The sequence below is a fragment of the Helobdella robusta genome (assembly GCF_000326865.2).
Source record: "Helobdella robusta unplaced genomic scaffold HELROscaffold_68, whole genome shotgun sequence".
NCBI lineage: Eukaryota > Metazoa > Annelida > Clitellata > Rhynchobdellida > Glossiphoniidae > Helobdella > Helobdella robusta.
Window position 1 is genome coordinate 81,644 of NW_008705387.1, and position 27,531 is coordinate 109,174.

Sequence of the window (27,531 nt, forward strand, 5' to 3'; positions counted from 1 at the left end):
GCAGTTAGATGTGTTAGGTGTGCTGTAATTTTTTTAGCTTTTTTATTCATTGATTTTACTATCTAAATATTGGTTAATAAACTCAAGCTCAATTGGTTCGAATTTGTAAAAAAATCATCACTTCATTATAATTATTAATTATAAAATAAAATTTTTATTGAAATAAAAAAATTTATTTAATTAATTAAACAGTATTCTTTAATTTTAGTATTTTTTAAATTTTAAGGTTGACTTTATAATACACTTACCGTGTTGTATAGTGTACACAAAATTTAATCTTTTAAAAAATTTTTAGGTTTGTTTCTTGTTTGTCATTTCTTTTTTTTTATTTTTATTAAATTGCTAAGCTGCTTTGCTAAGCTGAGGTATTTAATAAAGTTTAAATTTATTGACAGTATTTATATTAATTAATTGAGCTTCTTATACTTTTATATTTGCATTTTCAATTATAAAGACGGCAAACCCGGGGGCCACAAAGTAGTTCTTCTAGCAATATTTATTTAATTATAGTCAACAGCTTAAAAAGACACATAAGCTTCTCCTACGGTGTAACTAATAATTAAACTAAATAGAGCTTCTTGTTCGTTGCCTAGGGACTGTACAGTGTACATAACTGACATGGGCGGTGTGATGGCTCAATGGTTAAAGGCGCCTGGTCTTGCTATTGCTATGACTGGGTTCGAATACAAAGAGATCCCCGCCTATCATATGCAATGTGTATGATGCATGGTTTGCATGCATATTCATACACACTGTGTGTGTTTGTCGTTAAAACCTCTGAAGCAAACGCATTACGTAGGTAAGTAATTTAATACAAGTTAATTCTTAGGTAAGTTTTTTAGATCATTACTTATCAAATATCAATGGCTTATGGGGTGGTTAACAGGGTTAGGGTTAGGGCCTCCATTTTAAACAAAATTTTAATTCAAAATTTTCAATCATTTCACAAATGATAAAAATGGAGGCCCTAACCCTGTTAACGACTCCATAAGCCATTGATTGTTATCAAAACAGAAATTTACTCATATTTTAACTTTTTTTTTATTTAATGTTCACTATTTCAACTATTTGACAAGTAATGATCTAAAAAACTTACCTAATTAAATCATTTTCAATTTCAATCAATCTTCGTTTTGCGTCCAGAGACCCGGTTTCCCGAGGTAGGACGTTGTTCTCTTTGCCATCAACTTTTTGCGCCAAATTAGACGATCAGTTGTATCCATTTCATTTAAATTTAGAGCTTTCATGTCTTGCTCGATTGTTTGCGACCAGGACTTCTTTGGACGGCCTTTGGGACGTGTGCCAGGTACTTCGACATCTGCAAGAGAAGTTATGGCACTGTTTCCACTTTGTTTGACATAACCAAACCACCTCAGACGGTGTTGCCGGCATTCGTCTCTTATATCATCTAAACCAACACGACGGAAGATTTTAGTTGATTTGATGTGGTCCTTTAGACTAATTCGTTGCATCCATCGGAGTATTTTCATGTCGGTTCGTTGAAGTTGTTGTTCCAGTTTGGTTGTCATTAGCCATGTTTCTGCACCATATAACAACACCGGACGTATCACAGATTTATAAAGTCTTGATTGTAATGGTAGTGGGATGTCACGCCGCATCAATATAGAGGCAAGGAGATGCCATTTATTCCAGGCTGCACGTATGCGTGCTCGAACGGCAGCTTTAGCTGTTCCAGTACAATCAATCAATCAATCTTCGTTTTGCGTCCAGAGACCCGGTTTCCCGAGGTAGGACATTAGCTGTTAGCTGTTCCACTACAATCCAGAACATCCCCTAGATATTGAAACGATGTGACTTTCTCTACCTTAATGGCTTCAAAAACAGTGCTATTTCGAATTTGTTGTTAAGGATTGATGCAAGCAGGACAAACAAAATTGGACACTTTAGATAAAGTACCAATTATTTTTGAACAACGGGTGTGACACCACTGGTTACACTGCTGACACTTGATTGTGTTACCAACACCAGCTTTACAAACTGAACAGGGCCATCGCCCAGTAGCTGTAGATTGGATGAGTTCACCAGTGTTCATTGCTTTGGTTTTGCTGATGTTGACTTTGAATCCATGATCGGTGAGTCTGGTGTTCCAATCTTCAAACATCTGTGCTGCATTCTGCTCAAACGTGGCTGTTAAAACGATATCACCAGCATATATTAGATTCCAAATGTCACCAGTGCGTATCGGTTTTGTGATTTCTTCCATCACAGTTATAAATAAAAGTGGACTGAGAATCGAGCCTTGATGAACTCCAACGCCGATGTCAAATGCATCTGTGTTTCCAACCGTTGTGCTAACAAGAGTCTTAATATTCGCATACATTTCCATCACAAGTCGAACAAGATATTCTGGAATGAGTTGTCGACGTAGACTGATTGCTTAACGGGGAACTCGATCAAATGCTTTTTCAAGGTTTACAAAAATGTGTGATAGTTGTTGATGCTTTGCGAGGTACTTCTCTTGCAGTTGCCGAAGGATGTGAATTGCATCGATTGTTGATTTCCCCGATAGGAAACCAAATTGATAATTTTCGATTGTGATGCCCGACGTTAATCTTCTCTCAATGATTTTCTCGAAAATTTTCAGGTAGTGTTCTAGCAGACGTATACCCCGATATGACGAACAGTTCAATGGATCACCTTTGCCTTTGTATAGCGGGACTGTCATGCTATAGTTCCATTCATTCGGCATTGAGCAATTTCTCCAGATTTCACGGCAAAGTTGTAGTAACGTTTGGATACCTGCAGCACCAGATGCTTTCAATTTGATATAAATAAATTATCAAGCGCTAGATAATTAAAAATGGGCGGAGTTAATTTATTAAAAGTACATTATGATTGTTTGTAAACATGGAGGATACCATAGGAGTGCCTATCTCCTGTTTTACCGTATATAAATCCATGCATCCATCCATAACCGTGGATGTATGTAATATCCATGCATTATACTCGCAAACGGGTGGTTTAAATGTTTTAAAATTAGTTGTTTGTGATGTGTTCATTCGCTTATTTAACAATGAAAAAATTGTACTGAGGGCATAAATGTCAGAATTATTTTTCCGCTGATTATACAAACATTAAAAGAAAATTAAACGGTTTTTTGATAATTTTTATTTTATAATTCTTATTGAGTTTAAAAAGAAAAAACAAGAATGAAAAACGTTTGACAATGTAATCTACTTTTTAACGGTTTCAGATCAAAATCAATCTAAATTTTAATCACCCTTGGTATACATTATTTAAAATGTTATAGCTCAATTCTTATACCTACTTTAATGTTCAACCAGGTTGTGCTTATATATTTATTATATCTCAACTTATGAAATTATAAAATAATCATATTTAAACCTCAACTTATATAATATAATATAATATATACCTATATGTAATATAATATATACCTATATGACTTAGTTATACCCATGGATAATCCCCAATTGATATAATACACCTAGATATACTCAACACGTTAAATTTAAAAAAATTACATTTCCGTATTGTATTATTTTTTAATTTATGTTAAAATTAAATTTATGTAGGGCCATATATGTGGAATATAACATATATAATATATATCCTATATATATATATATATATATATATACGTGCGTAGGACAAACTTGAATTTTAAATATATTTTGGGAATATGGCTTCGTTTAACCAGTCGACTTTTAGTTGCACCGGGGGAAGGAGCTTATGTGTCGATTTAAACTGTTGACTATAAATAGTTACTGCTGGAAAAACCACTTTGTGGTCTCGGGGTTTGCCTAAAAAAACATCAAAGTGTGTTTTTTTAATTAAATTATTTATATAATAATGTTAAAAATACTTTTAACCTCTTCCTAAAATAATAATTAGAAAGTTGAAGTACAAATGTTATGCTTAGTCTCATAGCATAAAGTAATCCTTGCAGGCTAAATGGTGTTATGGCAGAAAACAACGTTTAATTAAAAAATTCATAAAATGATGTGATCAGTAGATGTTTTTAATTACAATGTATGCATAATTATTGGAAATGAACACATCGAATAAATTTTGGTCTATCAAGATACTTTGTCTATCAAGTTTTTTTAATTATTGGTCTATCAAGTATAATGTTTTTTGTGTAAAAAAAACCTGTGTTATTAGCAAGCCTGTTGTAAAAATATAAATACACTAAAACTATACATGATGACCGTTTTTGAGTGCTAAAAGTTATAGACACAGTGGCCATTTCTGTCTCACAATGTATACATAAAGAGAAGCCATCAAATCTTACTTACAATCAACACCAACTAATTAACTACCTTTCCTTTGCCTAGGAAGCCATATAGATCAAAAATTGAAAAAGGCCTAGCTGTATGATGAATTTGAATAATAATAGTCCTATTTTTAATAAATTTGCATGATGAATTTGGATAGTAATTTTTTTTTAATAAACTGAACAATTTCGAAAAAATTCTAGTTGGGAAATTTGAAAATGCCAACAATTTGGTAGAATTCATACAATACTGTATATAGGATATATATATATATATGTATATATATATATGTGTGTATATATATATATATATATGTGTGTGTGTGTGTAATAGTTTAATTTTTCGTTTGGGATTGGTGGGTGTGATTCTTTAAGTCAAAATTAGAATAAATTCACCTAGTGAAGACACAGTAACAAAGTTACTCAAAACATATATAAACACATGTATGACAGTATGTAATATATTCCACTGATTTATTAGTGTTTATTAACTTATAATATTGAGAACAAGATTTTGTTTAATATTTAACTCACGGTTAAGATAAAGTTGACATTGTTCATGTCCTTGTTGATAAAAACTAATAAATCGGTGGAATTTATTTACATGCTGCAAAGAATTCGGTCTTCTACCAGCATTTACAAAAACATATATATTATTGAAATAGATAACATTATTCAATTTTTTCTTAATTCTTTCAAGACTTCTTATTAACTTTTTATTATTAAAGTTTAATAAATTGAGTACATTTCCTTAGTCATGTTAAGTGATTTGATTCGAAAAACTTCAGGCTGACATCGTGTCATTTAAAAATCTCATGCAGTTTTTTGAACGCATCCCCTGTGACAGACAGTCATCTTTTTACTTCGGTATTAAATCTTCCCTCCGCATTTAATTTACTTCCTAGGTAGACAAAATTGTTGACCATCCTATTAAATTTCTTTCAATTTCAAACTTTGGCCATGGTCCACATTTTTTGGTAACCGAAATGTTCTTCATTTTTTCAAAATGTACTTTTAGCCCAAGTTTTTTGCTTTCTTCAGCTAGATGCTTCACAAACATTTTCAATTTATCAAATGAGTCTGCTGTTGGACAAGTATCATCTGCATATTCCAAATCCTGACAGCATGAGAGAAAATGATCTCACCCAACCGTTATGAATATATGTATATACGGTGCTTTTTTTGTTAAAAAAAGGTTCCTATACTTAGTCAATGGATCGTCTAACTTTTAACTACCTGTGTGCACCTCGATGAAAGCTAAATCACAACTGCAAAGATGATGATGGTTAGCCATTTAGTCGAAGTCGACTTTCGGCCACTTTATGGATATGTCTTACCCATGCGTTCCTGTCCTCGACGATTATTTTAAGTTCTGAGATCGTCATTTTGGTGGCCGATGTGATTGCATCAAGCCAACGTATTCTTTGCCGTCCTTTTCTTCTTTTCTCACTCACTTTACCTAGCATCATTGAAGTTTCCAGCGAATTTGCGCGCATAACATGGCAAAGATACTAAATGTCTAAAACAATTTTGTTTTATAATTAACCAACTTAATTTGTTTTATTATTACTTTATTGGTGTGCCGTATACATGTGTTATGATTTTTAAAATTTAACTAGAAACTTATTTAAGTTATTCTTGATTTACTTTTAAAAAATGGTGTTAATTTTCTTGTGTTTTATAGGAAATACTCCCTACTACGTTTTTTGCATTAAATCCATTATATCTAATTGTTTGGCTTTATATGTAATTTCCATTTTATATCATATATCATATTGCACTAGTTTCCCTGGCAAAAAGCGCTTCAGTTGCTTGCCCTTGCGCTATATAAGTTATTATTATGATTATTATTTTTATTATAATGTATGAATTCTACCAAATGTTGGCATTAACCAATTTAATGTTTGCCTTTTCAATTTTTCTTACTGGAATTTTCTGGAAATTGTTTAATTTATTAAAAATTGAACTATTATTCCAATTCAGCCTGCAGATAAGCCTATTTCGATTTTTCACAAATCATCTTTTGTGCCTGCCGCTTTGGCTTCTGTAACACTTGCCCTCCACTGAGGCCAAAAATTGCCCTCGATTTGGTCAATTACCATTACTGCCTTGGTCTTCTTGTTCTGGGTAGGGGCCATCCCATCCAAATCTTCATTTTGATCTGAGGCTTATCTCGTTCTCGTACCCGATACAATATTTATATATATTTTTACATATTAAGTTTTAGCTGAAAAATCCATATTTGGTTTGTCTGGTTGAGATTTAGCATCCCTGCAGTTCCTAATTCTTAAAGTCAGCCGAGCATCAACTGAACATCAACCGAGCTGGTATGAATATTCTTTTTTCCGTTCTTTTTTCTGTATGTTCCATCAGTTTTTTGGCAGTTCTACAACAGTGCAGCAAGTACCTGTATCCATTTTACCTGAGTAGGAACCATTACCTAATTTTGTTGGATTGCAGTTACAAACAAATATATTAAAATCAATTATTTTACAACAATGTTGTTGCTTTTGTTTGTTTTGAATTTTTTAAAGTTATTTGATCAGTCGTTTATTTTACTCATCACATCAACCTGATCAACTAGCAATGATTGCTTTGAATGCTCCAATATTTAAGTGAACCTTATGGTACTATCAGTTTTTTTTTAATTTAAAAGACGGAAATAAAACTAAGAAAATAATATAGAAATCAAAATTATAAATCAATCAACATTATGGTTTTGTTAAAATTTTGATTTAAAACATAAGTGAAACTTAATGTTATTTATGGGTTTTTGAAAAAAAATATTATGTTTGGAAAAATTGGAACAGTTGTTCATGTTTTTACTGTTTGATTATGTAACGCTTTTTTTTTAGAAAAATTAACTGTGCTTAATATTTTCTGCAATTTAATTTATCCATAATTTTACTTATCTTTAATTGAATTAATTTTTAAAGTCCGCTAAACTGAAATGGCTACGGAGCTACAAGAATTGCAAAAACAAATAAACATCAAAACAGATGAGGTTTAACTACACTGATTCAATTGTTTTTCGTATAATAAAAATAATCTTGCTTTCATTACAGTCACTTGATAGTACTAGACGTATGTTGGCCCTAGTTGAGGAGGTTAGGTTTTTTGTGTTTGTGATTTCATTATCATTTGCTAATTTTCTTATTAACTTTATTCATAATTATTATTATTTTACTCAAGCCTCAGCATTCAGTTTCAGTTTATTTACAAGTTACATAATGTTATGAAATGTAAAAGTTATCACATCGATGTATATAATGTAGCAAACATGGCAGAATAATTTGTTAGGTATATTTTCAAATGCCTAATAATGTTTTCAAGTAAAAACTTACTTAGAAAATAACAACTGCTAATTGAGATTAAAGGCCGTGTAAAAAATACTAAAATATTAGATTTTTGCTTATTATTTTATTTTTTGATCAATTTATTTGCCTGGAATAAATGGCATCTCCTTGCCTCTATATTGATGCGGCGTGACATCCCACTACCACTACGATCAAGACATTATAAATCTGTGATACTTCCGGTGTTGTTATATGGTGCAGAAACATGGCCAATAACACCCAAACTGGAACAACAACTTCAACGAATCGACATGAAAATGCTCCGATGGATGCGACGAATTAGTCTGAAGGACCACATCAAATCTACCGAAATCCTGCGTCGTGCTGGTTTAGATGATATAAAGGACGAATGCCGGCAACGCCGTCTGAGATGGTTTGGTCATGTCAAACGAAGTGGAAACAGTGCCAGTACTTGGCACACGTCCCAAAGGCCGTCCAAAGAAGTCCTGGTCGCAAACAATCGAGCAAGACATGAAAGCTCTAAATTTAAATGAAATATATACAACTCATCGCCTAATTTGGCGCAAAAAATTGATGGCAAAGAAAACAACGTCCTACCTCGGGAGAACTGGGTCTCTGGACGCTAAACGATGATTGATTGATTTTGTTCCATTCACAGAAAATTTAATAATAAATTTTTTTCATAAAAAATAACGTCCTGTTTCAGCAACGGCGGTTATGCATGTTTGTATCAGTATTAAATTGAGCTTCAAAAATTTTTTGCAGGGTGTGCAGGTGCACCCAAAGAACAGCTGTTTAAAAAAGTTTTGTATCATTTTTTTATATAACGAAAAAAATACTGAAATATTGTTTGTCTTACGAATTATATTTAAAATATATTTTGATAATTTTTTTTAAAATAAAGATAAATAATTTTAAAAATATCCATGCATATAACAAAATTAAAATATTAATTGGATTTTGTTAATTAACTATAACTATGATTTGAAAGTCAATGCGTCATCATATTATCAATTGCAATCTATATTTATCTTTGCAACGATTTTTTCTTCATAAAATCATGAATATAAATGAAAGTGTGACGTCGATGCTGCTATTGCTTTCAAGTAAAGTTTATAATGGAAAAAATTGATAGGGCAGTTCCAGGCTGAAATTTTCTGATCTGTAAAACTTCTTAATTTGTTCGATCATGCCATTTAAACTCATATCAATATTTTTGAAACTTTCACTTATTTTTTTCAGCAGAAGTTTTTTTAATTTATGTATAATTAACAAAAGATAATTTTAATTTTATTAAAATAACTTTGTAAAATGTAAACTTGGGGTCAAATTAAATGTTTATAATTTAAATTTTGGCTTTTTTGTGCTTATTATATACATCAATTTAGTTATTTAGCAACTTTTTTGGTTTTTCACGTTGGAACGTTCTTGCAAACGGTGAACATTTTGCAATCATGATTATTTTTATGATACATATATATATAAGTAGTAACAAGCTTTTATAAATTCCAAATAACAGCATTCATGTAAATTGTAAATAGTATTCTTTTATAATTCAAGTAGTGAAATAACGAAACAACAATGATGTAATAAAGTGGCTCATTATATAAAATAAGATGTAAAAATTTTCAAATCTAAAAGTTAGCGGTTATATAATTAATTTTAATTGCCACATTTGTCGTTCTATAAATGAATCTTATCCGCTTACAAATTCAGTCACATTATTTGCAGGACTATTCATGAGGCAGGTGTTCTATAACGAGAATTATGTGTTGAAAAAAATTTCTAAAAAGCTATTGCAAACTAATGTGCCAAGCTTCAAAAGAGGCGGATGTGAAAATATCCCTCTTTTAGGCTATCGAGATAACACCGCTGCCCTTCCGTTCACCTCGTTGTAGATCTTAAGCTTTGTGCTCTTTTACACGCAGCCAGTCACCCTATAAGAAATACTGTAGTCTAAGTTTACATCTCTTAACCCGGATCTAATGATGAACAAACAGTGCCAGTTTTATGGTCAAAAATAATGTTATAATTGGCCGGTCGACGACGAGTTTTTTTTCGAGTTCGTTTAAATCACAGTGAAAAATTATGACAATATAACTTTCAAATTATCGATTACAGAACAATAATTAATAAATTAATTATTAATCAACGTTATTAAATTTTACTTGTTATTGTTAATGTCCACAAACTATCGAATTAACGTTCAGAAACTATAGCTTTCCGAATAACAATTCACTAACGCTTATCGCAAACGCAACGCAGTCAACTATCAAATATTGCTTTCAACACTAACAATCAATCGCTTTCTAAAATCGAATATTCAACAACAACCATTCAATATCTCGCATGCCTTTATATGTCCGTTTTTCCAACGTTTCTCGATCCCCATCGGAAGGTTCTAGTTCCTCGAACTGTATGCGTTCGTAGCAACACTAGCTCTCTAGCGAACATATTTGTGGCGATTATAACAATAATTTGTTGAAAGTAGCATAAATAAATTAAGTTCTACTGTAATGTACTATGTAGTTTGTAGACACCAGAAAATGCTAAAATAATAAAATTAATTGTGGTACTACAGTTCTAAAATGCAAATATAAAAAAATGAACAGATTACATATAGGTCTACTATAAAATTTAAATTACATTAAATCAAATTTTTTAATGGAATAAAGAAATAATAAATTACTGTACACTGAAAATAAACATTAATAATGTCTTTTAATTTTTTAATTCTACCCAGTAAAATCTTATAGAGTATGCATTACAGCTTGGATAGTGGAACAAAATATAATAAATTTATTTGTTACGGATTATAATATTTGTGTTCAGTGGCGGATCTAAACAACTTTGACGGGGAGGCCAAAATTTTGAAATGTTTCAGTTATCACGGGGGAGGGCCAAGATTTGTGGTAGTGTTGTTAATGACCTTCTTTTTGCTTTTTACGTCCAATTTCTGTTTGATTTTTTATTTAAAACGGTCTTTTCTCAGACTTTTATTAAAATACTGCTCACAACGGGTGGAGGGCACTGGCGGCCAATTTCTAGATCCCCCACTGTGTTGTATCAATGGCATAGGTTTGAAAACAACATTAATACATATAAAATAGTCAACAATATTGTAATTTTAAAATTATGAGGTATGACTTAACGTTTCATGTTCTACAGACTTAAAATAAGTAGCATTTAAATATATTGATAAATATGCAGTTCTATCTTGGTCTGGCTTTGTTACACGACAACAACGACAATCTCATACAAAATTAATTCGCTTCAACTTTCTTCCAAGTCACCCCACAAAGTTGAAAGAATCACTGTTTATAACAATTTTATTTGCAAAAAGTAACCAAAAGCTTTATTTCTTGTATTCGTCTGACCAGAAAACAGACGTAAAGAACTGCAAGGGTTCATTCTGGTTCATTTTGTATTTCTTGTATTAACGTCCTACCTCGGGAAACTGGGTCTCTGGACGCTAAACGAAGATTGATTGATTTGACTTTTCATTCTCGTCATTTGTCTTTACTGAGAGTGCCTCAATTACTTCATCCAAGTTTCTAATAAGACTTTCACAAACATCGTCTCGCGCGGACCAACGAATTTCAGATAATTTTTTAAGCCCACATTTCTTTTTACATTAAGCATTTTTAATACTTGGGAGAAATACGTACACAGAGCAGGGCGTGCACGGAGCAGTAGGAATTACTTTTCGTATCCTAGCCTGTGAACCAGAATACATACCAGGCGTTGTCGAATGACTGACCCTTGCAGTTCTTTAGGTCTGTTTTCTTGTCAGACAAAACGGTGGTTACAGCATTGAAGTTACTTAAGATTTGTGACCAATAGATGAAAATAAACGAAAGAACTTTTCGTCAACTTTTCACTACGGTTTTCTTTTTTTCTTCTATTTTTTATTATGTCCTCTTGTTCTTGGATCAGACGTAAGCATTGGTTCATTATGCCAGTTTATTTTATTTATTTATTTATTTATCCAATTGCGAAACAGCAACTGAAATATACAAGAAATAAAAAAATAAAAAAACAGAAAACAAATTATCGTAAACAGATACAGTAAATAATGTACTTCATAAAAATAAGTAATCAATCAAACCTCAATCAATTCTCGCGTTACATGTACAATAACAAACTTAGAGAAAAATTTGAAAAAAGAAAACAGAACCAAAGTCATGTAAATGTATCTAAAACAATTGAAATTCCACAAAATTTGCGAAAGCAGAAAATTTAAGCAAGACTAAAAGAGGAAAACAAATAATTGTAAACAAATATAGTAAATAATGTACTTCATAAAAATAAGTAACCCTAATCAATCAAACCTCAATTACTTCTCGCGTTACATGTACAATAACATACTTAGAGCAAAATTTGAAAAAAAGAAAACAGAACCAAATTCATGTAAATGTATCTAAAAAAATTAAAATTCCACAAAATTTGCGAAGGCAAAAAATTTAAGCAAGACTAAAAGAGAAATCTATTGAAAATAGAAAGAATTATATGAGCAAAACACTATCGAGAAAAGTTAGTTTTCCGGTCATACAACACATCACCGAAGAAATTGTCAATTGCAGATTTAAAAACCATTTAGAGAGGCAGCATTCGCGGTGGCAAAGGGCAACTTGTTCCAGTCGTCTACTAACTACTCTGTTTGAAAAATAGAATTTTCTGCAGTCTTTGTGGCAAGCTCCAGTAGCAAGCTTACGGTTATGTTCTCTAGTGCTATCATCATATCAAAATGTTAACATTTGGTTGACATTTTCAGCAATTTCTCCATGAATCATTCTGTACAGTTATATGAGATCGGCTCCACGACCTCTATAAGTAAAGGGGGAAAGGGGGTAACTTGAGTTTTTTCAATCAATCTTCACATGGAAGATTTTTGAAAGAATATACCAGTGTTTCTCAACCTTTTTCAGTGTTGGCCTCCCTAAAAAAGTCCTAATGGTAACTTGGCCTCCCCAAATCCCGTCGTCAATAATTGAAAAAAAAATCAATTTGTTATAACAATTTTTATTCAGACAGATTTAATTAAAATTAGCATTGTTCATAATAATAAGGTTTATGTAAGGTTTTTTAATTTATTACATAAAATGTTATTGAAGCTTAATGAGATGATTGTTGCTGTTTTCCATCACAGAGAAGATGAAATCGAGGTTCTGTATTAGAAAGAGATACCCTCATATCATTCGAGGCATCCAATCTATTTCTATCTTTAGTCTTGATAGATACTAATGTAGAAAACCCTTTTTTACATAAGTAGGTGGTCGAAAATGGAATCAGAGCTGCCATGGCTTTTTTAAATAAATTTGGGTATATTTCTTTCAGACTGCACCAAAACTCTGCCAATCCTTTGGAATTGAATTCAGCTTTTACTAACTCTTTTGATCGAAGATCAATTAAATCTTCCTTTATTTCTTCTTCATCAGCAACACTATCCAAGTTAATAATGAACGGATTTCGTATCCAAAGATTATTTTCCAAATTTTTAGTATCAAAATAACGCTCAAATGATAGTTGGAGAGTTGTGATATGTTGTATAATTTCTTTTTTTATTTCAACAGGCATTGATTTGTTTCCACTGCTACTTATAACATCAGCTAGGTATGGAAAATTTGCAAGGTTTTCAGCTTCTACTCTTCTTTTGTACAATGAAAGCTTATTTAAAAATTCTACTAATTTTTCATTGGCGTCGATTATTGTCATTTCTGGTCCTTGCAAACAAAGATTAAATTCATTTAAGAGTGTGAACAGATCAGCTAAATATGCCATATTAACTATGAAATCAGTCTTCTCAAAGTCACCTGCTAACGTTTTTTTTTCTTGCAAAAATGAAGACACCTCACCTTTCAGGTCCATTAGTCTTGAAAATACCTTTCCTTTGCTTAACCACCTGACTTCTGTGTAATATAGCAAGACATCGTATTCAGAACCAAGTTCTTGGCATAAAACTTTGAATAAACGATGGTTTACTGCTCTTGATCGTATAAAATTGACTATTTTGATCGCTGTAGACATGACAGACTGAAGCTTTGCTGGTACTGTCTTCACAGCTAGAGCATGGCGATGGAGCATGCAATGAGTTACAAGTGTCTGTGGAAAATTAACTTTGATTAAGGCAGCCAATCCAGATTTGTTACCCAACATACTTGGTGCTCCATCAGTACAGACTGAATGTAATTTTGTCAACCAACTAAATTCATTTCTTTCAAAGAAAGTTGCAATCATTTGAAAAACATCTGCAGCTTTACTAGTTGTCTGAAGTGGTTGGCAAAATAAATTTTAAAATTACATACATAACGAACATACACTAAAAGCTGGCAACACATTGATACATCTGTGGTTTCATCAAGTTGCATACCAAAATTAAAAGGACTACTTTTCAGTTCTGACATAACTTGGTCCAAGATATCATTTGAAAGATCTGCTATTCTGGAACAAATAACATTATTAGAAAGTGGAATTTCTTCAACCTGTTTTCTTTCTTTTTTTTCCAAGAATTAACTCCACCATTTCAAGTGCACAGGGTTTTATTAAAGTTTCTCCAATTGTATGTGGTTTTCTTTTTTTGGCAATCAAATAGGCAACTTTGTAAGAAGCCTCAAGAAGTGGTTTCTTTGGTTGAGCAAATCCAACATTTTTTAATGTTCCAGTGGCTTGAAATCTAGCTCGCTTCAGTTTGAAGGTATCCAGGTTGTCGTTGACATTTCCAGAATGTTTGGTTTCTAAGTGGTGGCGTAACTTTGCTGGTCTCATTCTATCATTACAATATACTGCTCCGCATAAGAAACATTGTGGCTTTTCAGTGCCATCTTTTTCAGTAATAGTCGTGAATCCAAACGCAACGTTGGTTTCGTCATAGCAACGTTTTTTCGACATTATTGAAAACTGAAAATGATAAAAAAAACACATATTTTAAAAAGAACTGAAATAATTTAAAAATCACAAATATAAATTACCAGTTATGTTAGAAACAGCAGACCAAATTTTTTAGTTAATTTATTCAATTAATTGTCTTATTTTATTAATTTTATTGAAAAAGAAACTCATGCAGGGTATCACAAAAAACGCGACAGAAAGAAAATGAGGGATTTATGAAAACAGAAATGTGCAAATCATTATTCAAATAAATACAATATGGAAAGCCGTTACGCAAAAACGATTTTCATATAGTATTCAAAAAATCGTTTTTAGCATGATTAAAATTTTGTGATTTAACAAAACTTTATAAAATTATATAAATTTATAAAATACATGTAAATAGAACACCTTAGTTGGCCTCCCATAAAAGATCATTTGGCCTCCCCAAGGGAGGCCGGCCCCACCGGTTGGGAAACCCTGGAATATACCATTCGCGTTGCTCTTCTTTGAACCTTTTCCAATTCCTCCACTATGCCAATTCTAAATGAGTACCATACTTGAACGCTGTACTCTATATGTGACCGCACCAGTGACAAAAGCCGCCTCTGAGAGATGTTTAAAGTTTCTGGCAACGATTCCAAGCTTGATTTTTGCTTTATAGACTATCTTTAATGCCTGATTTTTAAACTTCAATTTATTGTCAATAATAATTCCTTGATCCAAAGCCTCATCAATTTCTGGCAGCTGAAACATCGAACCACTATTATCTAGTATGGCGTATAGAAGGCTTGATTTGTTGGACCCTATTCTTAAGAGCTGGCATTTATTTATATTTGATTTCAGCTTCCAGTTGCTAAATATTATGTTCCCAATATCTCCTAGGAAACTATTTCTACCTTCCTCACTTTTCTTTACTTTAAAATTTTTTGAATCATCTGCAAATAGCAAAATGTTGTCACAAATTGAATAAATATCGTTGACATAGATCAGATACAACAACGGACTGAGAACCCCATCTTGAGGGATTCCGACTCCACTTAAAACAGGTCTTGTTTTTGACAAAGTGTTCTCCAATTTAACTTGAAACACTGTTTAACTAAAATATTTCTCAATCCACATCAATATCTTTGGATGTATACCATATTGTTAAAGGTTGAACAACAAACGGCTATGAGATACTTTTGCAAAAGCTATCTCAAGGTCCATGTATGCCACGCAAACTTCGTGACCACGGTCCACTTCTTCAGTTACCTCATCCCAAAATACAAAAGTTGCAAAACCACTAAACGATCAGGAATGAATCCAAACTGACTGTTTGAAAAAGGCCATTTTTTCCAAAAAAAAACTTTATCAGTGACTCCATTAACCTACAACAGATTGATGTAAGTGCAACCGGTCGATAATTTTGAAATAGATCCTTGCGTCCTTTTTTTGTGAAGAGGAACGATGTTTCTTAATCTCCAGTCTTCAGACACTACACTTTCATCTAACGAATGTTGAAAAATTTTGCATATATGGTTTGCAACAAAATCCTTTTTTCCCATAAAATTGTAGGGTGTATTTCATCGGGGCTTGCAGATTTGCTTGTTGTCAGTTGTTTCAACTTTGCAAAAACCAGGAGAACCTCCAATTCTGAATTCAAATTGGGCATGGCATCATTATAGTCAATTTCATAGACAGAAGAAAAAAATTTGCAAAAGCTCCAGCTTTTTCTTCAACATTGGAGACAAATTTCCCATCAACTAATAGTGGACCCATAACATCATTATGTTTGGTGAATTTTTTAACATGATTCCAAAGCAATTTTGTGTTTGTGTTATAATTTTTAGCAATTGTATCTTAAGATTGCTTTTTCAAATCATTTTCATATTTCTTTATTTTTTCTCTAATAAAACGGTATTTCTCTATCTTGTTTTCTCCATATCTGTAGATTGATTTCCATATCAAGTGCTTTTGTTCGATCAGAGCTTTTAATTCTTCATTAATTTTAAATTTGTGGTTAATATTTCTACTTTTTTGGAACAAATTGCTAAGTACGTTTAATTAATTGATCCTCGAAAAACCTTCAGTTATCCTCTGCATTCCCACACCAAGAAGAAGAAACTTGCAAAAAGGCAGCCAGTACCTTTCTAAAATTCATGTAGTCACCTAAATCATACCAGTAGTTTTTTTCATCCTTTATGGCTGAACAACCAAAACCTGTCATCTTTGATTCAATAAAAAAGTGGCCACTATTTCCTAATGGTGGATGGTATAGTATGCTATTTATAAATTCTTGAGATGAAATCACCTAATTCAAGATATTAGATGTCTGACCATTTCTGAATCTCGTTGAATGACATATTTGCTGTAGCAAAAACCTGTCCCTCAAAATGTTCAAAAATCTGTTTTCAATTCTGTCACCTTAACAACTGTATGTTTTCCAATCAATATTTTTATTTATCAATGTAAACAATAATTTATTATTTTCATCGATAGAATTTGGACTTTTAGAAATGAATAGAATAGTTTATGACTCATCTAGAAACACATAGTTTTACTAATATGTACTTCTTAAATAAAAAGTTTATAGCTACTTCTGATAAGATTAATGATCTTTGGCAAAAAATAACAAACCTCTTCTGTTTGCATCAGCAAAACTAGAAGCAATGTCATACAGAACTTTGACAAAACTCTACATTCGCTGAACTTTTTGGGGTTAACTTCACTTAGAGCAATTAAATCTGATATAGCCTTAACGCTTTGCAGAATTAACTTCGTTTTTTTATTTATTTTATTGGCAAATAATAAATCTTATTTGATAATGAATCCACATTTGTCATAATGACACTTAAATTGTTTTACTATTGCAACTTAAATTGCTTACTTTGGTGGAAACATTTGTCCAATTAATTTATGCAAATTAAAATCTCCAAAAACCATTTTCAACTCCATCATTGTTTAAATAAAATGTAGTTAGCCAATTAACCAAGTTGTAATTTTTAAATTCATGGAAATTGGATTAATGTAGGTGGTAAAAAATGTTTCAGTTCAATAAAATATTCCGTCTCAATCAATTGTAACCAGAAAATTATATTACAGGAAACAAACATTTTAACCAGCATCGCTTTTTCAAACGACGTGTGAAGCTGTTACATAACGTGTTGTGAAATATATTTGACATGCTTGTTAATAAATCTCGTGTTTGTGTTTGCTTCACATTTCTAACTGTTTATGTTGATTGAAATTTTGAACGCTCAGAGTAAAGATACTGGCATTCAAACGTTGATTAAATTAGATGAACAAGGAGGTTTGTGACATCATTTTTAACTTGAACTGTAATGAATTTCTGTAACGCAAATTTTTCAACTCGATTTCCATCTTTTATTTCAATTGATCGTACATAGTGAAACCCGCTTGACCTGGCCACATCAGTTCTATCATTTCAGTCGATCATACATGGTGAAACCAACTTCACGTTGCTACATTAGTCTCGGAACTTTTGACCACGCCATACCACGTGTCATGTTATCTTAACTGAGGTGCACTGTCCAGCAATGCAATCGGTTACAGAACAGTGATGAACAAACATTTAAAAATAATTTATTTACACACTTTTTTAAGATATTGAGTTATTAAAAATATAGTTAGTGTTGAAGGCTGATTAAGGTGGATACAAGTTAAATAAAAAATTAATTTATTGAGTTTTGAATTATTTTAAGTGATTATGAGAAAAATTTGCTAATTAAATTATTAAATATAACTTAACACAAGTATATAGATTGTTGAAACAACAAATATTACAACAGTAACAAAAATAAACATTCTTTCAATCAAATTCTAACATTATTTCAAAATACAACCGCATATACTTTTACAATTGTCTAAACAGTAGACGTAACTGCATGGAAACCGTCGTGTCTCCTGTTTCCTGTTATCTATCGTGTCTTAGTTTTTTTATGTCCACTAACTCTGAATTTCTACACTTTGAATTAATTGAATAATTTTCGAATTGCGTATTCTTCAAGCATCTAGTAAGTTGTTAGCTGGTAACTATCACGTACTTCATCTGGCCACGTCCATCTTCTCTTTTCTTCATGGCTGTTTTGCTTTTTTGGCTCGTGAGGTGGCCATGTTAAGCGGGTTTCATTGTATTTCATTGATTTTTGTTATATAGGTTTTTGGGATTGGAAAATAATTTTTAGTGCAATTTTGAAGGTTAATTTTTTCTTTTTTTTCTTTTTAGCATTCGAAAAAAAAAATTTTTTTTCAAACTTTGGATAGTCCTCTTCATTGTTATTGGTGCTTTTGCTGTAATTTGGTTTTATTTGTTTTCTGTTGTGTCTTGCTTTTCAAATTAATGAAAGCACTCAAGCACTTTTTATTTTATTTTTCCAATAACATTTTAAAGACTTACTGTTGAAATGCGCACGGATAATCGAAATTTGCTTTTTTGTTTTGAAATTTGGAACTTATCGTACATGAATAATGAATGCAAATATCTTAATTATGTCGTTTTTTGTAGGTGTACTGTACATGTGTTTTTTTTGTGGATCATAATATAAAATAACAATTTTAAAATATAGATTAGAGTTTATTGTTTTTTTAGTTTTTCCTTTTTCATGAGCTTGTGTTTCTACTGTTGTTTTTTGACAACATTCGAAAATTATAAATCATTTAAAATTTGAATGAAACTTAAAAAAACGTTGCATCTCTTCGTTAGCACCAAAAAGAAAGTCACTAGATGATTATTTTAAAATATATTTTATTCCAATATTTACTTGTGAAGCTTTTTTTTGATCTTTCATTTTTTTCGTGGTACAGTTCTATCTTAAAACATGATTTTCAACAGTGAATTTCTTTTCCCATTTTTGCATTTTTGCAAAATTTTAAAATAAAATTGGTTGGCTTATTTTATGAATTGGATAAGTATTAGATGCCTAATTCATTTCACGATTTTAATGTCTTTTATGTCTTTCATTGTTATAGTCAATTTTGCAGACTCAGATCATTTTGTTTAAGCAATATGCTGGATCTAATTTTTTACCAGCGTTCTGTTTTGAATGTAACTGAAATTTTTTAAGCGTGTAAAAAAGAATTAAATTTGCTGGAAAAGAATCACGATTTTAAATGTCATATAATTCGGATAGAGAACGTACTCATCTCTTGCTGATTCTATTCATCAGATTTTATTGAAGGTTTTCCGTGCATTTAAACTTACACGTCTACGAGTTAGACTAAATTGAGACTTCAGTTGACGTTGTGTAGACGATACATTCCTACTCTAAAACATATCACTGGAAGTACTTTAGCTTATCTAAACGCTGAAGACTTTCGTTAGAATTGTAGCGGGTAGCACTGCATAACATTAACAGTTTGCGTTTTCTTTGTGAAAAGCTGATTAAAGTAGGTTAACAAATCCAAAAATTGATGTAAAAGGCCTTAACTTCATTTCATTGCTGCATCTTTCTAACGTCTCTTCTTTACGTGCTATCATGCTTAGGGAATCAATTTATAAAACCAATCAGGATCTCGAACTGTTATTTTTTTCGTTTCCGTCGTCGGTCGGTTTCGGTTCGAGACCCTAGAATCAATAAAAGTGTTCGACGTATTTATTATCAATGGTCGACCAGGTAGTTTATCTTTATAGCTTAGAATTATTACACCTGAATTTAACAGCGCTTCCTCCATGATTTTTGTAAATAGCGATATATACTAATCTCGCTGAATGAGATATCTAAACTCATTTGTTTAGCATATTTTTCATTATTTTCATTTTTCATAGATTTTTTACGTGCATTTTTCAAAGTTTTGTTTCTTCTAACATAATGGTGACGGTTTTATTATGCTACACAGAGTAGTGATGCAGGTGCCAAAACATTGACAATGCTAGATATTCAAGGGGGTGAGATTTTCTTATAAAGCTTCGATATAATTTTTGTTCCATTTTATGTTTACGTTGTTCATCCTGTATATAGCTATTTAACTTTATAAAGGAACATTTAATGTAGTAATATTTAGATCTTATTTTTTCCATTCATCATACATTGCAACATTTTAAGCAAAAGAAGCCACTGCCAAAGCTGAATTTTTTTCCAAAATGATTGTTGCGACATGGGGACGCATAGATATTTCATGAGCAAAAGCTGAAACAGTATAAACTAGAAATTATATGATTTTGACTAGAAAGAGGTGATCTAAATGATGTTTATATGCTTATAAATAAATTCGGTATAGCACTTCATGGTTAAAAAACGGTTATAATCGTTTTTTACTTGAGAATTTTATTAGTTTTCTAGACATTTTATAAGTTTCAAATAGTGCTTTAAATATAAATGATTGCAAAAATAGATATTTTAACGGTTTTATTTTTATCAGTCTGCTCAGATTATCTGCAAGCTGATTTTCTTTTCAATCATCCTCACTTTCACACTTGATTAAACTGTTGTCTAATAAGCGCAAATGTTTCATATACTTTTAGTCGTTCATTTGTTAGCATCGTTTTGTGATGATAAAGTCGACTAACTTTCGGCGCCTGTATTTCACTTTCAAATTTCGTTTTGTTGGCAGTTAAAATTTCTTTGTTGAACTAAATCTACGCCACCAGAATTCAGTTATTTCTACGGATTGGTTTCTTTATTTCTAAAAAAAACTACTGCACCCTTTTTGAATATATACTTCATTCGTTTCGTTTCACGATTTACAATTTCTAGTCTAGACAGTTTTTACTCATAAAATAACAATGCAATCCCTGTTTATTCCCTTTAACCCTTCTGTACATTTAGGTCAATCAATTTACATAACGACCTTGCATATTGATAGCGTTCTGGACATGATCGAAAAAAACTTATTGTTTATGTAATGTCGCTTTCTGAGTGTTTTGACTTAAAAAACATTTTTAATCAGTTTTGTTATTTTTGTAGAAAAATTAGATAGAATTGAAGAAGGAATGACGCAAATAAACCAGGATATGAAGGAAGCAGAAAAGAATTTGGAAGGCATGGAGAAATGTTGTGGACTATGTGTCTTGCCTTGGAAGAGGTTGTCATGGAAGTTGAAAATTATTTCAAACTGTGCATTACTAATTTACGATTGTTTGACATGGGTCTTGAAAATTTTATAATTTTCTGCAAATTCTTTTCTTATGACCTAATTTAAAAATCATTTTCACATGTTTCCTTGATCGCTGATTATTAACGGGATTCAAAATTGAGCGCGCAGCAATAATTTATTAATGAATATTCTGCATACAATTTGGTGGTGATGTGGAGGATTAGTTGAAAGCGCCTGCAGTGACCTGATTCGAATGCAAGAAGATCCCCGCCCACTATGTGCAATGTTCCACGCCTGGTTTTGACTTAAGCTCACGTACGCTCTGTGTGTGTGTGTGTGTCGTTGATACTTCTGAATCAAGTGCAGTGAAGGGAAATGATTTTATATTTCAACATTATTTTATAAATTTTAAAATCGACAGTCCTTATCTTATTGCCTAATAAACCATATAGACTGACTTACATGTAATTATCCAATAAGTGCAAGATTTTGACAGGAGTCCTATTTTTATTTATTCTCTATGGCCATGGGATACACAAATTTAATTTATTATTTTTTATGTGAAGTTTGAGAATGTTTTAAAGTTTCGTTATATCGGAATAAAAATTAAAGAAAAAATTTTGAAAAAACGGTTTTGGTTTTAAAAGTATTTATTTTATTTTTATGCTAAATTGTTCACTTTTACTTGCAATACGAGGGAAGTATCTTTTATGTTAAAGTTTATTGAATTTTTAAATGAAAATTAAGCAAAATGCATTTTCTATCTGTTATAAAATATTTCTGATGAGTTACGTCCCAATCAGGAATTGATTGATTTTAACAGTCATCAGCGCAATAATACAACATTTTTCAAATTAAAAAAACCGTGAGTCAGGACTCACAACGGTACAAATTCTGGACTTATTCTATCTCGAAAATCAACGATTGCGCATTTTAGTTAATAGGCCATCCAATACAATGAGAGATGCCATATATAATAATTAATATATATGTTTCAAACTTTATTCATTCCATTTCATTTTTTAAATAAAAATTATGTTTCTTTTTGATTTTTTTGTTGGAAATAATCTCAGTTGTATTAAATTACACTCCTACATTACGCAACCTCAGAGGTAAAACGGCCAAAAAAGAAGAGAGTGCATGGAAAACAAATGAAGACTGTAAAGTCAACACAGATGGCCCTAGGATGGTGGTTGGTGATGCTAGTCATAATATTCAAGGAGGATTTGTAACGAGGTATTTTCAAGTTCTTCAAAGAATAAGTTTTAATTTATTATTATGATAAAGAATGGTTGCAGTAGTTTTTGTTGGGATCAAATTTGTTGTTATAAACCACTTTTAGTCTTAGTTCTCTTAAATGTGCAAGTTATTTGAATGTCTACTCATAGATAACAACCTTAACAACTACTCTTAGGCATTATTAAACAACACTTTATTTAATCAAACGTAGTTGTGTAGGTTAAGTACTTGCTTTAAAAGAATCTCTGATAATTAGGTGAAAAAATTAGGAATTTAAGAATTTATGTTTACTTAGATTTCAAATGACCTAAAATTTATATGACCTAGTTCTCTCTATCAACATATCGAATATTAATTGCAAATACTGCCATGCCCTATTCAAAATAATAAATGCGCAAAACGAATAAAAACATTCTGAAACGCTATAAAGACAAATTATCTCACCAATTGACCATAGAAGAATCAAAATATTTAATGCTAGTTTGAAAATAATTAAAATAAATAGACTAACGATAGGTCACATAAATCATAGACTCCTAAATAATAGATACTAGACGAGAAACTGAAATTTACACATGCCCAAACTGAGGCCATGCATTCTATACTACACACATAAAGTAAACGACAAAACGTCTTTAATTCTGCAACACTTAAACATTTTAATACTTTGAACAAACGATTAAAATGTTAAAACGATAAATATTTTAAACATTTATTAAAAAAATAAAAACATTATTTATTGCAAAAAAAAATATAATTATGAAAATAAATTCAAAAGTTCTGTAATTTACAAAGTTTTCTTTTTTTTTATAATTAATAGTCTTTTTTCATTTGCATTTTCTGTAATTGATTTAATTAAATTATTTGCAACAATGTTAAAAAATACATTTGAAATTAATTGTTTGAGATCATGCCCTGTGGTGTAAAATTCTGGAAATTCATTCTCCAAGTCATTATTGTTATTAAATCTATTTACAATACCACCAAATAATTGTTGCTGGTTTGAAACAGAGAGAAATTTGTGTAGTAAAATATCATTGTTTTTTAATTCTTTAATGGTTTGAAACAGAGAGAAATTTGTGTAGTAAAATATCATTGTTTTTTAATTCTTCAAATGCTTTCCAACATATCGAAGAAAAATAGAAATTACATGATGATGGTCTTTTTAGTCCCCCGCGATTTATTAGATCGAAATATGTTGTTCTGGAATCATCATCCAATTCTATTTCAAAATATGAATTTATTGCCAAATTTTCCAGACATTGTGCACATTTATTTTGATGAAAAATAGATCTAACAATATATCCAGCAACAACATAAATAGAATCAAGTGTTGTTTTTTCAGGCTCGTAAAGATATTTGAATTGGTCAACAATATCATCTGCCATTATTAAATAGTCTGAATTTTTTGATGAAGAAAAAGCCAGTTTGATATCATTAAAATCAAAATCACTATTTTTAAATAATGAAATTCCACATATTTTATTGTGCTTGTCGATCACTTGTTTCATAGATATGTAGTAATTTGCTCCTGATAGCTGTCGATACCATCCAAACCGAGATTCCAAAGAGTCTGATTGTAACTTGCCTAGTAACACATAATTAAAATGTTTATTTTCAAATAAATATTTTGAGCACTGCACTATTGCTTCACAGGTGTGTTGTATTGCAAAAAATGTTTCCTTATCAGGCCAGGTTTTTTGCTATTTTCCCATTTTTTTTAAGAAATCTTTGAAATCAATTAAAAATTTCAACTTCCAATCATTCCATAAAAGTTTGACGTTTTTCTTTACCTTTATTTGGAGTTTTGACATTCAGATGTATTAAAGATTTAAAGAGATTTCATATTAGCGCGGTTTTTCATCGAGTGTATTCTATCTATTTAAAAGCTTTTTAAAAATTGTTTTGTGGCAGGCTTGTTATTTGGCTTCTATGAGCGGTTCATGCGCTTTTTCTTTTGTTTAACAAGAAGTTCATTTTGATGAATAGCTTTTATTCGTGCCTAATAGTTATTATTTAAATTATAAAATCATGAATATTTGGAGCTTTCATTTTATTTCTGGACACGTAATTTCGGTAGTTGTATATTAACTCAAAAGAAACCTGAGATTTGCATATATGTTCAATGCGTTAAACTCACTATCTATTTGTTATCGCAATATTGATAATTTTGTAAGTTTGATTGCACTATCTTTCTTATTTTGGTTTTAATTTTTTGTTGACAAAACTAGTTAATTAAACGGTTAGTTCGTTAATGGAATTAGTTTGTTAAACAGCTTGTTGGTGAAATAAAATTTTTTGATAAAGAATTTGATAAAGAAATGAAAACATAGGATAACCAATGATGCCCGGGAAGATGAGATGGAGCAGAATTTGGTTGACGTGAGCAGCATGCTTGGCAACCTCAAAAATATGGCCATTGATATGCACAATGAAATCGATTCGCAAAATCGACAGCTTGACAGAATCAACACTCAGGTTCGTTTGATGATGTTTCAAAAATATTGAGACCGTTGATTGCCACAGTTTAATCTAATTGAGTTCAATTTTATTTTCATTGTGAAACTGTTACACGACACTGCTAATCATTCTGTTTTAAGAGCAGGTCTTCAACGAAAAGTCTTATAGATAGTAATTATATATAGTAGTAGTAATTATAATAGTAATTATAAACAGTTTTGAACTGTTAAACAAACTATCAACCGTGCTGTATATTATTAATATTAATAAATGCCCTACTAAATCCAATGATTTTTCTATTTTTAAATATTTCAGATATGTTTTTAAATATTCATCACATTATTCTATATAAAATTTATTTAATTTAACTATGTATTCAGTCAGTTCTATCAAAATAAAAATTGCATCATAAAAATATGAAACCTTTGTCCAACACAAGTTTTTTACATAAGCCAACAACTTATTATTCCTTATTAGCAGTCTGACAAGTCTTCACAACATCTGTTATATAACTTAATTTCTACTCAACGCTGCAAAGCATTTTGAAATTCATACCCCCGGTGGTAGATCTAAAAATTCGTGGTGTATGATTTTCAAAATTTTAAAGTTGGTGACGATTTTTTCTAGTCCCCGTTTAGTTTTTAAAATGCAAAATTATGACGTAGCATATTTGACACAAAATCTTCAAGATTTTCTCCTTTCATAGCCGGCTACTGTTAATAATAAATACTATCGTCCTTTGATTTAATAATTTGCACTCATTGAGAGGTCGCCTTTTTGGCATCCCTTCACATAGTTCAATGTACCATCTCCGTATGAGAAAAGTTCTATATCTCAAAGCGACGCATTTTGACGACCTCTAACTTTAAATCCTTTTTTGGGGTATTAAAGTCTATTTAAAAAAAATCCTATTTAGTTGGCAATATTTTCCATAGCTTGCGAATAGAATGTATGGCAGCTTCAGTACCTCACAACTGTATTGAATGAAATATAATCTTTACTTTCTCAACAAGATATACAGAGCACATTTGTACCTAGCCGCCTCTAAACGTTGTCTATGGCTATTGGTCAAAATCCGCCTTCTTTTAGCTAAAGAAACGAGTCTACTTTCAAAAAGTTAGTTCCTATTCCTGTCGGACAAACACCACAAAATAAAAGGTTCATAAATTTAGAGCGGTCAAAAAATCATCAATTGACAAAGTTTCTTACATCATGTCTTTTAGGTACTGGGGTTTTACCCGTTTTACACTAATTCTGTTGAAGTTTGCTTTTTCCAAATCCTGGTTCCTGGCTTGTACTCATCTCTTGTTTAATTAAATAATGATTTAATTTTGATTTTTTAGGAAAAAACAGTCTTATTGACAATTGAATTTTTTGAAATTATTCCTCAAAGGTATCAACAACGTGCAGCGTATGTGAATAAATAAGCCTCACGCACATCTATCGGGAGGCTGCAGACTATTCAGAATAGAACCGTTCAACTGATCTTTAATATACCTCCTCGTTTCAGCTCTTCCTCTCTCTTTCCAATGCTTCATTGTTTTCCGTCTCTGCTCAAATTATTTTCATTATTGGTGTTTTAACCTTCAGAATATTGTCATCAAAATCTCCAGACTCATCTCTTTAGCACAGTCTCCGGGCGCCTCCGAAACAACTGGGCGAATTGGCACTATATAAATGTTCATATTATTATTGTTATTATTATTATTATTATGCGCGAATCACTCACCACCACACATATCTCTTGATCTCTGCACTCGAGCCCATTCATTGCAACAGCAAGACCAGGGGCCTTAACCATTATGATACAATCTCGCCGCTAAAGAAATAGGGTTGACGCGAATAAAAGAATTGAAAAAATTGATATAAAAGTGGCCTGAATAATTAATTGATTTACTTTTGCTTTTTAATGTTTTAATAAACTTCATTACATTTTTATCATAGGCAATAGTCTTGGATGAAAGAGTTCAAAGTGCAAATAGTCGAGCTACAAAGATTTTAAATAGTTAAATTATATATTTTATGTTAAACTTTCAATTTATTTATCGTGCCTTAATAAATATGCTTAATATATTTATCCATTCCACGTCAAAATGAATTTCATTATAAATTACAAATATCTTGGTTGCTGGTTTCTGGTGTTTTGCATTAAAACTTCAGGCTTTTGAATCAAACCTTTTCAATATATTCACTTGATTCTTTTCTATTTTTTACAGATATTTAAAAGCATTTATATACTTATTAGATTTTAGACTTATTATGGTGTCTGCTGATCCATATTTTTCAATTTTCAGATAACTATTTTTGTATAAGCATTACCTTATTTTAAAATATTTTAAAATAAAATTTCAGCTT

The 27,531-nt window shown here is 31.1% G+C and overlaps 1 protein-coding gene across 1 annotated transcript; it reads left to right on the forward strand.

The window, feature by feature from the left end:
* Window positions 1–228: 228 nt before the first annotated feature.
* Window positions 229–27,531, forward strand: HELRODRAFT_155336 (hypothetical protein; the record flags this gene model as incomplete). The annotated part of the gene is made up of 8 exons (XM_009030404.1): window positions 229–287; window positions 7,187–7,262; window positions 7,324–7,365; window positions 20,281–20,329; window positions 21,348–21,465; window positions 22,588–22,713; window positions 25,050–25,194; window positions 27,121–27,531. Coding segments are annotated over exons 2-8 (596 nt in total), but the record flags the coding sequence as incomplete, so codon positions are not given.